Here is a 17695-nt window from a genome sequence, read left to right on the forward strand (position 1 = left end):
ATTAGCATTTAAACCGCCTGCATTAATCTTGCAGGAAGCCGTTACGGTTCCATTTATACCGGCAAACATAATCTCACTTTACCACAACCTTTGTCAAGCCTAAAAGCACTTTTGATCTGGTCTTGAAAGTTCTGCGACCCTGGATTAAACCGATAATAAGGAAGCAATCAGAACTGATGCACGTTGTGCAAATGACACATCAGTACTGGATCAATGGACTCGTCCCAGCGCCGTCAGCGGGCTAATGGCCCAGACGGTCTGAGTCAGGTCAATATATGAGCAAGCATGTCTGTGTTTATAGAAACAACCCAAAAATCACAGAGCACATCTCAGCAGAGGCTGCTGCCATAAAAACCACTGAATTAATTTAATGACTTGCTCCATTAGGATGATAAATGCAGCGTTTACACGTCACTGTTTCAAAGGGAAGATCGTCCATAGAGCCTGTGAATGATAAAGAAATTAAACGCATTTCACTGGATTATTAATGAAAAGCTTTAGCATTTCTCCAACAAAGACACAAATATTCTACAGTATTTAAAGTAAATGATTAATTCAAACCTTTGTACAAGGGAATGGTTGGCACTAAATATGATAAACTGTCTTTGTCAGATAGCATTGTTAGCGTTAATATCATAATTATTATTGTTGTTAATACTATTAGAACTACTATTAACATATCATTGAATGTACTGCATTCGTCAAGAATCTGGAAGAAAAATACTTATAAATAATATTGCTGGAGAAGGAGTTGGTTTTCGTAAGTTTATACTTCTACCCACTCGTTTATTGTTTATTGTATTGCTGTGATTTTATTTGTAATCTATAGCGTTCAATACACTTCAGAAATACCAAATATATATAAGTTTAGCAAGAGAGTGATGCAAAAAGTCAATGAAGTTGATCCAGATTTTAAAGCTAACAATAAAAAAACAGAGATAGAAATTATTGATTCAGAGATTTCTCATTCCCTAAGACATGAAAGGTTCCCGTCTCTTCAGAGTAAAGCAACACACCGACAGAATGTCATCATAATCAGCATGAACACCGAGTAAGAGCATGAAATAAAGCCAGAAAACTGTGACAGCTGAACCTGAAACCTTAGAGCATCACGGAAAAATGAAGATGAAAAACAGTGAGAGAACATCTAATCACAAAGAATCAGCAACATAATCTGGTTTTTGTTCTGTTTTTCTACATCTGAGAAAGTTGCAGACATCAATATAACCGATACAGACATGCATGTTACATGAAACTAAAGTATTGTGGAAGTATTGGAGGAAGGTGTAACAGAGCAGATATAACTATCTGACAAACAGTGGTGTTACTCCACAAACATTCCTGTCAACAAAAATGAGCAGCATAAAGGACAGATTTCAAATTTTCTTCCTGAGAAATGTTCACAGACTGAGGTGGCTTTCTGGGTGAGTGGGGTCTCTTACATCCCCTCAATTCATCTAACAGCGTAAAAACACACACACACACACACACACACAGATCCCACCCTGAACCTTCAAGATGGAGGCAGAGAAGATGGAGAATGTATTTGACTGGATGGTTTTTCTGAGCATTATCCATCCAGCCTTATATTTCAGATGAACTTCTCTTCAGCCTTTTCTCTGGTAATTTTATCAGATTGTAAATCCCAGATTTCGGTAATGTTTTGTTTTCTCGGTTTTCTAAATCAGTCTTTCTCAAACTGTGGTCCATGGGCGCCCCCTAGTGGTCCGCATGGTACTGCATGTAAACGACCGTTTATTTACCGTGACGTCAGCTCAAAGTGCGACGGTACAGCTAGCTTAGCAAAGGATTGTGTTTAAAAACAAAAATGGATAAATTACTTAAAACCGGGTCACTCAGAAGCATAGGCGTAACTTCCTGAAGGACTGGTGTGGACATGTGGAGAGTAGGTTAGTTATGCTAGCTTAACTTTTATCACCTTAGCATGTACTCTCGCTGCGCAGCTCAGAGTATTTCAGTTATTAACATGACATAAAACATAAAAATAAGGCGACCCACATACATTTTCTGACAGATCATCAGAAGTGCAGGTGTTTAAGATGGCTAATCAATCACCGCTAGTGTTCAGGCGATCACTTCTTAATGATCGCGAAAATCATTGCTTCAGGTCTTTTCCATAGCAACGATCAGAAGCAATACCTTGCCCCAGAAGTCCAGTGAGCTCACTGATGAGGTCATAGATTACATCATGTACATCACAGTCGATCAAAGAAGTTCTAAAGCTTTAATCTCAATGTGTCAGTCAGGATCCAGATGGTTCTCGGAGATTCAGATTTGTGGAGAGTAATAATGTTTAGTGTTTCGTAGGCGCTCGTTCCCTTCATTATCCCGCTTGGTTGGGGCCTTGGATACGCCTTGGATACACCGTCACCACAGGTATGAAGACGACATGTTTGACAGATGTCTGTGGGACCGCAGATGAAAACCTGACTGAGACCTCACAAGACAATACTGAAGACGATGGCCCGGAAAACTGACCCGGCTGGGGAAGTTTGTTTGACAAATGTCTGTAGGTCGCAGACGTAGACCGGACTGAGACCTCACAAGACAGTACTGAAGACGACGGTACTGTCTCAGGGCAAACTGACCCGGCTGGGGAAGTTTGCTCAAAGTCGATGGAACATCTTGAGCGTGAGAGTACAGTCGCCGTAAAATCTACCCCGGCTGGGGAAGATTTATCTGTAGCTGACCTCGCAGCCAAAACTTTTGCTGAATTGACAGTGAAAGCTTTGGTGTCATCGGCTCCCTCTCTGGTTTTCCCAGAGAATACTTCTCTGAAAGGCACAATTACCAGTGTCTTTGAGGTACCAAGTTCCCCGGATGGGGAACGTATCTCAGAGGAAAAGGGAGCCGTTAATTTGTCCAAAAAAACTTCTCTAAATGGTAGGGTCACCATTATTTTTGAGGGTTTGAATGTTCTCCAAGTGCATTAGTGGGTTCTCTCTGGATTCATTTATTCTTCCAGGTACATCAATTCAGAACAGAGGGTTGGCTCTGACATTCCAGATGTAGGGAGGACAGAAGCTGCAGGATATGGACAAGCGGACATGGGAAATAAGGAGGAGAACTACTTTAAGTTCTCCAATTAACTAAAAAATAGTGGGTGAATGCCACTTTCCAGAGTGTCCTGAACCTGAGCGTCACCAGAAGGTGTCTCGCTCAGGAAAGGGTTTTTCTGGAGGCATCATCCAACCCATGCTGTGCTAGTCTCATCCACGCAGCTGTCCGACATCCGGCCAAACGAAGTTCTCCCGAGTTCTGATGGAGCTGAGGGAGAAAAAATTGTCATCAGATGTGGGAAAGGACTACGACATAAAATGTTTGCTGGACTCTGTTTTGGTCTGGTTGGATTCATTTGGCGGGGACACAGAGAGTTGTATAATGCCAACTCTTGCTCAAACTGTGAAACCAACTTCCTTGAGCTCATGAGCAACGGCCCCCTGGTTGTCCTTCAATCGGCAACATTTCCAACCGACGTAGTTTCACTTTTTAGCAGTTGGTTGGATTTGGGGGGCAAACGTCGCTGTTCAGGCTGCGGGTCAGCTTTACAGAAAAAACACACCCTGGCTGATAACAACGTGCTGGTGTTTTTTCTACAAAGGCAGGCCAGGACACACCCAGTGATTCCCAATCAGACCATGGATGCAGAATGTGAATGTGGAACGGAGCGGTTCCACCTTCTCCTCCTTCGTCTGTGGGGGTTCAGAGCCGACCCACTTCTACATGTACTTGATGCAAGGACAGCAAACAGTGAAGGCAGATGACGAACATGTCTTCACTGCAGACAGCCACTGTAGTGAAGACATGAATGAAAAGGGATCCATTGACATTTATGAGAAGTTAAGAAATGGTGGGAAACAGGAAGTCACACCTGACGTTACAGAATCTCCAGCCCCTCCTCTCGAAGATGATCAAGGTGCTTTTGGAGAGGAGCTAAAAATAACTAATTTGGAAGATGAAGATGAATCACAGAAGAGATCATTAGTGACCATTTTGAGGCTGGAGAAATCTGACTGGGACTGAACATGTGTCCTAATGTGTTCAGTTATTTAAATTTATGGGATAAAAAGGTAAAAAGATTTGGTGTAACATGGTGGACAGTCCCCACCAATATTTCCTGCACCTTTTTATTCTGTATGGTTTAGATGCCGAGTTACATACACGTTGTATTCAAAGATGGCTAATCAACCACCGCTAGTGTTCAGGCGATCACTTCCTGATGATCGCAAAATGGAAATTCAGAAACATAAATCTGCAACGGACAAAATGTTCTGTTTGGTGTTTGTACGTCCGTTTTTGTGGGGTAAATGTTCTTATGGGTTTTTTTAGTGTTAATTCCTGATGCATTTGAACGTAATCTTTGCTCTGCGCTCCAGGGGCTGGTGTTTATTGGTTGCCATGGCAACGAGTCTGCGCGTGATGTTAAGCTGACAGACCAGATCCAAAAAAGGTTTTGCGTCTTTATTATTTGCTATATTAAAGACACATCATATCGTAATTTATTGAATAAGACTGTTTGGCATTCACATGTAAGTTTTGGCTTTATTTTTAGCAATAGAAAAGAACAGGGTTCCAGGGACTGTGGGTGCATCAGAAACCTAATAACCCCACGCTCCTCTTCGTCCCCCCAAACTTTCAACACAAAGTTACACCCTTGCTCAGAAGAAAAACTGAAAATATTGATGGAAAGAAAACATTGCCAGGGTTACTTATATGATTGGAGAAAGTCATATTGATGAGATTATTGATGAGTCATTCATGAGTGATTCGATTCTTTTGTACGGCTCTGTGCCGTGACCGAGTCTCAGTTGGTGAAAACAGTGTTATGCTTATATAACGCTTGTAATGCTCTGCTTCAAGTCAACAGCTATTGTTATTTTGATTTAATCTGCAAATAAATACAATTAATAAAAATGGGTGGATAATTTTTATATTTAATAGAGGAGGATTTTTATTTCTGCCAAAGCAAAAGTTGATTCTTTTCTTTTATTATGCTTCTAAATTGCAAATAGCCTTAAAATGTTATTAATGCGCAAACACTTGGAAGCAAAGAACATCCTATTTTTTGAATACATGTGTTTGATGTCACTGGAAAACTGAGGATCCACATTTTCATAATCTATAAATAACTAAAGAAGCCCGGAGTGCTTATGGCTTCGTTGTGGCCAGTCACTTTTACGAAACGGCGTCACCCTTCTTAAGATGAACAAAGGAGACAACAATAAGTGAGTTAAGAGACTAATATTTTCCTTTAAGGTTGTACATATTAAGTTGTTGTGTTATTGAAGGGGCAATTTCAGATTAGGTGATCCGTGAGTGTTTGTTAAATACATTAATTGGTCCTCATCCTGAAAAGGTTTGAGAAACTCTGCCCTAAGTTGTTATATTGAATCAAAAACAATGGATATGTACATGAAGCCACCTACATTGTGTGTGTTTTGTGCAGGGAAGTCGGTGTTTCCCGGTTCGTTTTTGTGTTTTAACAGGAAGACGAGGCGGTAACCGTCTGGTCTCTAAATGAGAATTTATCAGCGCTATGCTGGGAAGCAAAGAGTTATGAGCTGCCCTTCCAAAAACAGTTGCACTTGCGAAAATATTTTTACTGGCACAAAGAAACCACTACTGTGAAATCTGATTATTTTTGGCAACGATAAAAATAGCAACAATGGGTTCAACATTTTTGCGCAAAAAAAAAAACTATTGAAAATTGCATTTAATAATTAAATTTAACAATTAAATAAAATTGTGCAACTAATCACCTTCACAAGTCACCTAAATAGTAAATTAAGTCCATCTTTGTGCAGCTTTATGTCAATATTTACACAGTTATTCTGTGAAGAGATTTGCTGGGGAGCATCAGTAAAGGTCAAAGAAGACATCATAGTTCAGGGATAAATGTGAGGAGATTTAAGCAGGATTAGACCACTTAAAATGATTAGTTTCTCTGATTTTACGCTTTATAGGTATATGTTGGAGTAAAATGATCATTGTTCTTTTATTCTATGCACTACTGACAACATGTCTCTGAAAATCCAAGCAAAACTTACGTATTTATTTGCAGAAAATGAGAAATGGTCAAAATAACTAAAAAGATGCAGAGCTTTCAGACCTCAAATAATGCAAAGAAAACAAATTCATATTCATTTAGAAACAACAATATTAATGTTTTAACTCAGGAAGAGTTCAGAGATCAATATTTGGTGGAATAACCGGGAGGTTTTCAATGGGTCTCTTCGTTTATTCCAAATCTGTAAGTCGTAGATTACTCTGTTTGTGAAAAAATTAGCAAAAGATCAAGAGTTTGCAAGTTCCTGTGTGGGCATGCTAATATCACTTATTTTATGTAAAGTGACTATTAGATTCCTAAAGGGAGCCCATTTCGCAGTGGAATAATGTAATTGTTACACTTTGTGATTTCAAATTAAAGGTTAAGGGAAAGCGGTTGTGCAGAGGTCAGGCTAGTAAATGGGATTCAGCCCAAAAAGAGCTTAATAACAACAGTTTATCTGCATTCAAATGTTGAGGCTAAATGGGATGAGAGGGGCATGGCATTCTGGCTTATTAAGAGATAATTTACTCTGATTAATTCAGTCAGCGGCATGTCAGTTCGCTTTTATCTCCTATAAACCAAACAATCTGCAGCCATCACCGGCGGAGGGAAGGGGGGCTGTGTTGCTTTACGTCAAGGGCAAAAAACATCAGTGAGTCTTGTTCAGCGGAGACTTCCTGGTTTTATCTCACAGACAACAATGGAGGGAGTTCCCAGGAGATCTTATCCAGTCTGGTACCAATTAGTCAAGCTGACAGGCGACAAAGAGCAGCATGAGGAAATGCAGTCGCACACGCAGCAGATGTAATTAACAGGAACAGCAGGGTGCCTTCGCCGGCTCTCGTCTTATACAGCGGACGCTTACTGGTCGTGTCTGGTGTCGGGAACGGCTCGGTCCATTTGCAGCTTGTCGCTCTCCACCTGGTTGAACTTGTTCCTGGCGTAAGGATCCTGACCCGGACGGACCAAGGTGGCGCCGACGTAAAGGTTCTGGTTGAAATCCTGCCAGCGCACCTTACCTGCACACAAAAACCACAATGAAAATGGTAGCAGGTCTTAGAGTTTTTAGTTCCCAGGTGAAGCAATGACTAATTCTGCACAACAAAGTATGTTTGTCTACATCAGTTTCACATATTTGTTTCTGTTTTAGTTTTCTTTATACATTTTCATGTTTTTTCTGTTTAGAGTTGCAGAAATTCAGTGTGTGAGATGAGGATCTTTTATTTTAATTTCTCTCTTTGTTTGCAAATTATTATGTACAAAACAACGGTTACTCTGTTCTCAACACTTAACATTGCTTAATGTGATGTCTTTGATTAAATAAATTTGAACTGAATGTGTCAAATGTTTCAAAACTCACAGGTAATAAGTAAAAAATAAATCATACCAAGATCAGAATAATTACACTGATTTCTTCTGTTTTGTGGTGTGCTGTTTTGCTTAAATGTTTCAAATATAACATTTCAATTTCAATATTCAAACCCAGACCTGATTACTGGTTAAGCTTAACCTGAGACAACATTGACACAAACGTACAGCTTTGAAAAGTATCAGTAGAGCCTCCTACACAACTCTCAAGAATGCAGCAAGTCGTTTCCTCAATGGCAAATCAGCAACAAAACACTCGTCTTCTCCAGCAGCCATTGTACAGCGAATACACCGGTAAAACCTGCTGACCAAATGTGCTGGAGCTCAGCTTGGGTTGCTAGGTAACGGTACAAAAAGATTAACTTTATGCCAAAGAATAGCTTGCTGGGGGTTTTTAAGTGCTTGGTCTGTTTTTGGACAAAGTTGAGACGCAAATGGAAGAATAAAAACATGCAAAAGTGAATTTTGCATAATAGGTTCCCTTTAAGATCACATTTAGAAATTCAAAAATAGATCCTCCTCACATTTGCGAAGATATTGTATTAACTGATGGATATTTGGGAAGGTGTCTAATCCACAAAGAATGTCACACCAACATTCAAATGGTGGTAGTGCAAGTACTTCACATTTAAAAGCTTTAACCATTTAACTTCAAAATACCATCGAAGAACCTTCTAGATTAGTCAGTCCTTTATCCCACGCCTGCAGCGTCCCTCAACCTTTAAAATGTGAATGTCTCTGCAGCGTTGGCATGCTCTGAGTCAGTTTCTCAAATTTATGGAAAATTCTGTACTTATCTGTAGCTTCAGAAAACACCACGTTTTTTTAAACTCTAAATGTTGATTGACGAGAAAGAAAACCACACACTCATATTTACCAGCCAAAGAAGAAGTCAAACTAATTTAGGAGCGAAAAACTGTCAGCAAACGGCCAAAGACTGTCACAAAGCCTGAAAACGTGTTTTTGTACTGAACGGTGGTGATACTACCCTGGGAGTAAGAAATGTGGGCAGCAGCCAGTCTGAGGCAAGGCTCCATCAAGTGTGGCAGTGAGAGCTCACCGGTTTCAGCTGCAGCTCAACAAGGCGGCGCTCCGAGAGGCTGACGGGGAATTTATGCTGCATGTATGCATGAATATGCTGAGGGGATTCATGGGAAAAGAGCGACGACATGGAGGCTGAGCTGCAAGACACATCATGAACCGCTGTGAGACGGGGGGGGGGGGGGAAAAAAAAAAAAAAAAAAAACGAAGGTTTGTGGTCGCACATTTGCTGCAGCTTTAAATAATATGCAAACCAAGAAGCGTGGTTTATTTTTAAGTACATATATTATGACTGTGTCTTCAGATGCAGTGTGACCAGACTACAGAGAGCAAACTGCGCTGCAAACCGAGTTGTCACATTTAATTTCACAGTTTAACGCGGATTAATGACGCGTAGAAAAACACAGATATTAATACGACACATTAGTACAGTTTAGCTGCTGGTTACTTGAGGGAAACATGTGGAAATGTGAGATTACAGCGTCTCTCAGCGTAGACGAGCGCATGTGCTGCAGACAAAGAAACTCTCAGAGGAGGAGAGAGCGAGTCTTTCATGTGTCTGGCATGTTAATTAGAAGAATGATCTACAACAGAACTGGAGACGCCGTAGCATGTGACTGCGATGTCCTTGCTGATGTATGTCAGTAGGAGGAGTAATTAATCACTGTGGAGAAATTTAAACAGCAATAATCTGCATGTGGGTTCCTCCCTGAAGCACTGGGCTGCTGGTGGAAATGCACAGGTTACAAACCTCAAAACGATTAACCGTGATGAACTGAAATAATTGGCAACTAATATAGTAATTGATTAATCATTTACTGGAGTATACAGACAAAAAAAACCGAGCCATTTTCTGAAACAACACAGGGAAGTAACCAAGCCAAAATAAACTCTTTTTCTCTTTTTCTGCAAACAAAACTCTTCAAGTGGCAGATTTAGCTGAATCTGGTTCGGTTCTGTAAAAATATCTTCTGTTAATCACCTTTTGCTGACCAATCATTAATCCATTAATCCAAAAATGAGTCCCAGATTACTGTTACACTGCACTGATGTTAAATCCAGCAGGAAGAGCTCAGCTTTTCACTTTCTTGTAATAATCAAGCATTCACTAAAGAAATTATGTTTGTTTTCTTGTTTATTTGCATCTTTTAACACATTTCTAATATTATATACAAACGGTTTACGCGGTTAAATAAAAAATCTGCAGAATGTGGCAACATTTTTTAATCTGGTTAATTGTCAGAATAATCTATTATAAATTAATCTCTAGTTGTAGCACTAATATGCTGCCGAGTTCATGACAAGTTTGGCTTTTTTATGGGTTGCAAGGAGAACGCCTCTTCTCTCCAGAAGGAAATTACAGAAACACTTGGTTTATAAAGTTAAACCTGAATAAACAGAGTCTTTTAAATGCATGACACAATAATAATAATTATTATAATAATAATAATAATAAAAACAACACAGCTTTTCAGTAAATATATCTCACAACTTAATCTTACGGTGCATAGTGAAAGGTGAATATGTGAGAAACAATAAAATGTTACAATAATATTCTTATTGCACAAATAGAAACTCAATTTAAAGTTGTGTTAAATTCATATTTTCTCCATTTCTCATCCGACATTAATCTGCTTCCAACTCTTCCTGTGACCTTTGGCCTCCTGGGAACCATCTGTGTTCAGTTTGTGCTTCTACTGACTCCTTCCAACAGGGAAACATGCAGAGGAGGAGGAGTTCTCCACACAGGGAGTATAATTAGTGCACATGATGCTGCACTGCAAAATCACAAAATCTGACCAAGTAGTTTGGTCTAGTTTCTAGTTTAAATATCTTAGAAATAACTTTGAAGCAAAACATAGGAGCTTGTTTTAAATTGGCAGATTATTTCACTTCTCACATGTGGAAATGTCTTATAAGTAAAATAATCTTCCAATGGAACTAGAACTTTTTCATTAATATTAAAGAATTAATTACATAAAATAAGCTCCTATATCTTGCTTAAAAGTTAATTTTGTCTTATTTCAAGTGTAAAAAGATATCTGAATAGAAACTAGACCAAAGTACTTGGTCAGATTTTGTGTTTTTGCAATAAAAATATCAAAGTTAAAGCACATTTTCCCAGCCTCTCTTTAGCATCTTCATCAGCAGTGAAAGTCCAAGCAGCAGGTTCAGTTTATTACTGGCATGCAGAAAACACCTGAAACTTAGCAGCAACATATTGTGCTGCTCTGTTGCAGTCCAAACATTACACTGCACAAACTGACACCATTATGGCGATAAACCTGTGATAAATTGTGCAGCTCTGCTGAAACGCTGTAAACGCTCAGCTGCTAGATTTATTCAGTCTTATCAAACATTCGTATAAGATATGAAAGCTGCAGGTTTGGCATAAATGGGACTGAATTTACAAAGTGAGAGAGGCAAAGAGAGAAGATAACAATAAGGGCATAGATTACATTTTTGTTTCAAATTAGCAAAGAGAAAGAAATGTTACCCACCTATAAATGTCATGTAAGGTTGATTTTGTGCAGAAATAATGTTAAAAAAAGGCAGTTGTTTCATGACTTTCGACACAAGTTGATGTGTTTTACTTCTTTCATACATAATTTAAAAAATACTTAAATTGTGAATATTTTCTACATTATACTGTCTCATGTGAATACTTCAGCAGAAAGCAAGCTGACCTGAATGCAGCTGATCTTACAGATAAATGTAAAACTTTTTTTTATTGACAAAGAAATAAAACAAAATGTGAAAAAAGTAATCTAATTGAAATTTATCTTTGAGTTCTGTTTTTCATAAGCTTCACTTTGTAAAGGATTTACAAGATATGACGATTTACTTCTGTCTTTCTGAAAACATTTTTTATTTAATGGACCCTTTCTTGCTGGGAAAGTTTATTTATTTGACATTTTCCCTCCTCTGTAAAGGAGAAACATCCGTCTAGTTTAAGGCAGCAGTTTATTATCTCCGTTAGTCTGAACTTGTCCGCCTGCAGTCTGATCTGTGGAACCTCACAGATGTTTGAACATTTTCTCTTTCTCTTGTCTCTCTTCACTAAGATACTCCAGACTGAAAACATTCAGGAAGTCGTGTTACACTGTTGTGTTTCCAAGTATGAAGAATTTATGTTCAGAAATGCTCTGCATGTCCTAAAGTGACGCACAAACACTGAACAATGGTGAATATTTAATTCAGCTTTAAGTTCACTGACCTTTATAAGAAGGGAAATACGAAAATGTTAAGATACAACCACTGAAAACAATTAGGTCGGAAACGATTAATCGAATTAATCGTGATGAATTGATTATTAAAATGATCGTCAACTAATTTTGTAATAAAGTTATAATTAGCTGAAGTATTCAGAATTATAAAAGGCCATTTGCTGAAAGAACAACAAACTTGGAAGCAGTACAAAAATTTATATAAAACAAGTTATAATTTTTTTATATGCATTCTTAGCTACAAATGATCAAACATTCACCGCAGGAATGCTGTTATTGTCTTTTAGGGAATAAAATGTTTACTGTCTTATTTTTTAAAAAAAAAGAGTTTAATTATTTATGTGCATATCCAAATGTTTTTTTTTTAATGTTGTATAAAGCAATGGTTAAATGAAAAATCTGCAAAATGTATCAACTTTTAAAAATCTGTTTAATCATCGGAATAACCAATAAAATAATCGATTACTAAATTAATAGTTGCAGCTCTTAAGTCATAAAGGTTATAAGCCGCTTGGTTCAAAGTGTAGGAAAAATGTAGCGGCATATAGTCCAAAACATACGGTACACATTTGTGTCTAATACTGATCATACATAACTAAATAAATACTGACTAGATAAAATACTGAGATTAAAAACCTGCAGTCCATCGGAATAAATGGTCAATAATGTTCAGGGTTTACAAGTGAGACACATTTTAATATCAAACAAAGATAATCTGCATGAACAGAAAAGGCAGTTTTCAAGTGATAAATTAATTTATGAAGGGGAAAGCTATCAAAACCAACATGACTCTCTATGTGAAAACAATCTTCCATCCTTGGCAGCAACAACTGCCATCAAGTGTTTGCTCAAACTGTCTCACATCAGTGGAACTGGAGTAACTCTGACCTACTCTGCTTTGCAAAACTGCTTTATTTCAGCCAAATTCTGGCGTTTAAAGCAAAAACGACCTGATTAGGGTCATGCCTCAGCATCTCAGTTTGGTTGAGGTCCAGACATTGACTAGGCCACTCTAAAACCTTCATTTTATCTTATTTTAGCCAATCATAGGTGGACCTGCTGGAGTGCTACTAATATAAACGAGTTTAAAGGTCAGTGACTGATGGCTGGAGATTCTCATAGCGTTATTTTTAGAAAAGATGTTTGTTTTATGCCTGACGTAACAGGATAAAAACCTTTTGTCTCATCAGTCCACGGAATATTTTCTCCAGAGTCTTGAGAATCATCCAGATAATGTTTTTTATGAATTACATTTTTACTGGAATCAGACCTGAGTATGGTAAATGACGCTAAAAATTAGCTTCCCAAAAATGTTGGGTCAGAACATTTCACTGATTTACCTCAGAATTTGTTTTACTGCTAAAATTCAATCCATTTGATGCTGAACTAAAACTTGTTTCTTTAATCAGAGGTTTCAGATCTCCATATGGCAGCACAACCAGTTTTAGAGCAAAACTAATTTTTCCTTGCTGACCATGGCGGCCATCTTGAAAAATGGTCATTTAGAGATTTTCAGTGGCTAACTTTTTTTTTTCCCAAAACATCTGTGCCAAGTCAGGTTCTTGCATCAGCATGTGAAGAATTATGATAAAATATTGAATTATGGGCTGCACTACAAGTGTGAGGCTTCATTTAAACCTTTGAATTTCAACAAGTCCTGATCACAGACGAACAACTTGCTCCTAACACACAGTAAAAGATAAATTAAACTTCTGTCTTCATATTTAATGTGTGCATGATAAAATGTAGTCTTTAAGGAGAACATTTATCATTCCAGGCTCCATTAGAGGGACCAGATGTTGCATCACAGCTGCATCATTCCCTTCTGTGCAGGAAGGTATTTGGAAACCTGGTTCATAAAGAACTTGCTGGCGAACATCTGGGCCAGAATCAGCTAAAAACACAAAGCAATGGAGCCTAGGAAGAAAACAGATGGCTTCTAGTTTTATACATCATAATACTCATAGATGATTATCTTGTTGCAGCCATCTTTCTACAGTAAGAATTATTATTTACAAGTGGGAAAGACTGTGGCACCTCGCAGACATTAGGGACACAAATATATGATGATGTCAACCAACGTCTTCAGGGTCAATTTGGGATTGGCAAGACATTAATACATGAGCAGTATATTTCTTATTGCATAACTCAATGGAAGCACACAACAAAAAAGCTGAGAAAGAAAACAATGAAGGTGTAGAAGGGGCAGGTCAAAGTTCACCTCAATGAAATGAGGCCAAAGTTCAAATAAGCGAGAGATTGTAATAAAGAAGGTCAACGAACCGTTTAAGTATGAAATGGGTTAAGTTTCCCTCATGTCTGCAGTACATTACATAAATACTGGTCTGAGTTTCAAAAAGCATGCATTAACCTTTAACTAAGCATTAACCTGAATGCCATTAAACATTTATGTGAAGTGTGTGAGAACCAAAAAAGCCACTCAGCTTAAACTGAATAAAGATGATAAGCCATTCAGGAAACAGGCTTTTCAAAAATTATGACACGGTAACTATGCTGGTTTAGTTCATTTATCTGCTTTAAATATTTTAATGTCAGGGCTTTAAGTGCATTACGACTTCCAGAGCGACACATTTATGAATAACATGAGGAAAATGCTCCATCTTTACATTTTTCATCTCCTAATCTTTTCATCTTTTAATCTTCAGACATCATTTCCAGTCCCTCCATTTCTCTCTGCTTATCTCTGCATTTTTAGGTGAGTTGCTGTTGAAAGTTATACGTGTAACAAATTCGAGCGTGAAGTCTCCCTGAAGTTGAAATGTCCTGATTTCTACGGTTGGGTGAGATGAAAGTGCTCGGCAGCTGCAGGTCTCAGTTGTGTGAGGGATGCGAACAGGCGACTGTGGCGCTGAGTCTAAGTGGTAATGAGAGATAATCAATCAGCCATGTTCTCCAGCTGTTACTCTCAGTTCTACTATATGCCAAAATATCCGATATTATAATGCTTCCCAGGTCAGGCTGGATACGCAATGCTTTCTGACATTATTACCCTTTTATCTAAAATAAGCATTTTAGCTAATTTTTTTAAATAATAGCTAAGTTTAGCAGTATGATAGTGATAACTCGCATGCTACTGCTAGCATCTTTGCTAAATTAATTTTATAATGTTTGTATGTTGATTGGCATAAGTTCATGTAAACATCATAGTGACATACTGGTAGCATTTAAGCTAATTTTCATGTAAAAGTTAAGCTTCACATGCTGAATGGAGGACGTCAATGTTAGTCAACATGCTAGAGATGCAATGGAAAGTTTTTTTTTTATCTTACCATCACATTTTCACTAATTTAGCATATTGAATGGAGGAAGTCAATGTCAGACAACATCATAGCGATGGCCTACATACTTTCATTTAAGCTAACCTTAACATTTTAACTAACTTTCATGTAAAAGTTTAGCTTTACATGCTGAATGGAGTAATTGAATGTTAGTCAACATGCTGGAAATGGGCTGTATGCTACTGAAAGCGTTTTATCTGACTTTTGCATTTAAACAATTTTAGCTTTTACACACTAAATGGAATAAGTTAATTATTGTCAACATGCTTGTGATTCCCCACATGTAACTGACAACATTGTAGTTAACCTTAGCATTGTGGCTAATTGTAGCATACTAGCTGGAGTAAGTCAACATCCTGGTCATAGCCCACATGCTAACCTTAGCATTTTAGTTAATTTTAGCTTGTCCAGTGTTTGTATGGAGAACTTTACTGGAGGTCATCAAGTTAGTGATAGCCCTCATGCTAATGATAGCATTTTAATCTAAAGTAGCATTTTTACCTAATTTTAATATAAATGCTAAACTTAACTTTCTGAATGAACTAAGTAAATGTTAGTTGTCAACACCGTAGTGATAGCTACGTGCTATTGACATCACATTAAATAACTTTATTATTATTATTTATTATTTTAGCCTATACACACCTGTGAGTTACTGACGGTCACCGTGCTACAGAGCATTTTAGTTACCGTAACTATAGCTTTCTATTTAACCACATAGCTCATGTGGTTAGCAATTAAATTCAGTCACGGCTTGACTAATAAAAATTATTTTAGGGCATATTTTCTCCATTACAGCAGGACTGAAACTTGTGCACCAAAATCTCTCTTGTTGATAGAAGAAAAATCTGTAACCAATGAGGAAACGTTCAAATGAAAGCATGACACACATGGGGGAACTGTGGCGAAATAGTCAGGAAAGCAGCAGAGGGAAAAAAGAAACTAGCCTCATGATTCCCCTCACGCTGAAATTAGGTTTGCCAAATATCATGCTAACCAGCAATTGCACAATTGTGAGAGTCCTGGAGATCACAGGGTGGCTTTAATTCTGTCTACATCAGTCTCATCACAAACTAGAGGGACTCTCATGCTTAGAAAACAAATAACTACAACTTACATCCCGCAAATAAAAATACCTGGACATGAAAATGTTGAGAAATGTAGTGTAATATTGAGAGAACTATATTTGTTTCTTGAAATAAACAACAAATATTCAAGAATGTGTAGCAATTCCCAGTTGAAGTTTAACATCCTGGACATAAAGAACATGTTGATATATAAATTATATAAATCATGATGGATGCCAACACACCCTTTCAATTTGTGACACAATTCTTTGTTATTTAACTGTGTGGAGAAAAGAAAATTGTATAAATCTCTTTAGGCTTCAACTGAAGCTACAGCATTCATTTAAACTGAGCCTTGCTTGGATAAAATCATGAAGGAAATGTAGGTGGAAACAAATGTTCTCCTCAGCCTCACCTTTATCAGATTGCTCCAAAACCTGCAGCTAATCAAGATGGATTTTACATAATAAGATGAGCACCAGCATTTCAAAGTGCAAGGACAAAGAGGTTTAGAAAAATTACAATTGGGCTGAACGCAGACTGTTACCTTCAACTGATGCTGAAAATTGGATCTTTTTTTTTTAAATCTAAGAAAGTAATAACCATTATGTAAATAGCTTGACGGGTTTTTCTCTTGCTCAGTTTTCTCTCGGTCTGCAGACGCTCTGTGAGCTCATTGAGGTGAGGTCGTATGAGGAGGTGTGTCGTCCCACCTGGAGGCAGAGCGTCGATGGTGTGCGCCTTTTCATCGCCGTGGGATTTTCCCCGGCTGGACGAGTAACTGGAGCCCCATTCATCCTGAAAGCAAACACAAAACAGACATTTCCACTTAGATATTTAACAGATTGCTATGAGAAGCTTTCAGATGTCAGCTCAAACGCTCTCCTTTTAAACCCATGTGAAGTTTGTCAAAAATGAGTTTATCCTTTGAATGCATTTCATTTAGTCAAGTTGTTTCTCCAGACATTTATTGGTGCTTTACGGTCTGTCAGTTGGTGGTTACCGTAGCAACCGGTAACTGAGGCTCCTCCCCCTTTTTTCTGTTGCTGTTGTAACTGTGGTTTCTATTACAATCAGCTATTTAACATATATTTTAGACAAATGTAATCATGTACAGTGTTGCATGAGTAACTTTGCCATGTTTTGTGTATATTTTTAACCTGTTGCCATTATTAATGTTGCCCATTTTAGCTGTGTTTAATTTGACAAACTGCTGCTAACTGCTCATTGGGAGATGTTGCTCTGTAGTTTGTCATGAAGTCGACCTACTGAACCCGAGATGAACAAAGGAGGGCTACAGATAAACATGTGTTTATAGACTATAATTAAAAATAAATGACCCCATTCTGTAATCACTGCTGCTATCTACCCCTTAGACAGTAAATCTATTAGATTTCACCTCATTAGGCCCGAGCAGCTAAGCGCTGCGAGAGCCTATTGTTCCTGTACTGTTTCTTATTATTACGATTCTGCCACCCTTTTTAGGGGGCTTTTTGGGGGCTTTATCATATTCAAAAACTCACCAAACGTGGCGGGGGCATAGAGCCCGGTGAAAAATTTCGTATTTTATGGTGGTTGCAAAAATCGCTAAAGAAACGGCTCAAGGGCGCCACCTAGCAACTT

General features: G+C 38.0%; 1 protein-coding gene across 1 annotated transcript in view; it reads right to left on the reverse strand.

Moving 5' to 3' along the window:
- The window catches only part of galnt2 (UDP-N-acetyl-alpha-D-galactosamine:polypeptide N-acetylgalactosaminyltransferase 2), a 76491-nt gene that overhangs the window by 17415 nt on the left and 41381 nt on the right, over positions 1–17695 (reverse strand). The window contains exons 2-3 of the mRNA XM_015051230.1: positions 16786–16870; positions 6936–7089 (exon numbers count right to left, since the gene is read on the reverse strand). Coding sequence (XP_014906716.1) covers positions 6936–7089; positions 16786–16870 — 239 coding nt within the window. The remainder of the gene's footprint in view (positions 1–6935; positions 7090–16785; positions 16871–17695) is intronic.

The sequence above is a fragment of the Poecilia latipinna genome, unplaced genomic scaffold (assembly GCF_001443285.1).
Source record: "Poecilia latipinna isolate Pla-1442-1.1 unplaced genomic scaffold, P_latipinna-1.0 Scaffold1036, whole genome shotgun sequence".
Lineage (NCBI taxonomy): Eukaryota > Metazoa > Chordata > Actinopteri > Cyprinodontiformes > Poeciliidae > Poecilia > Poecilia latipinna.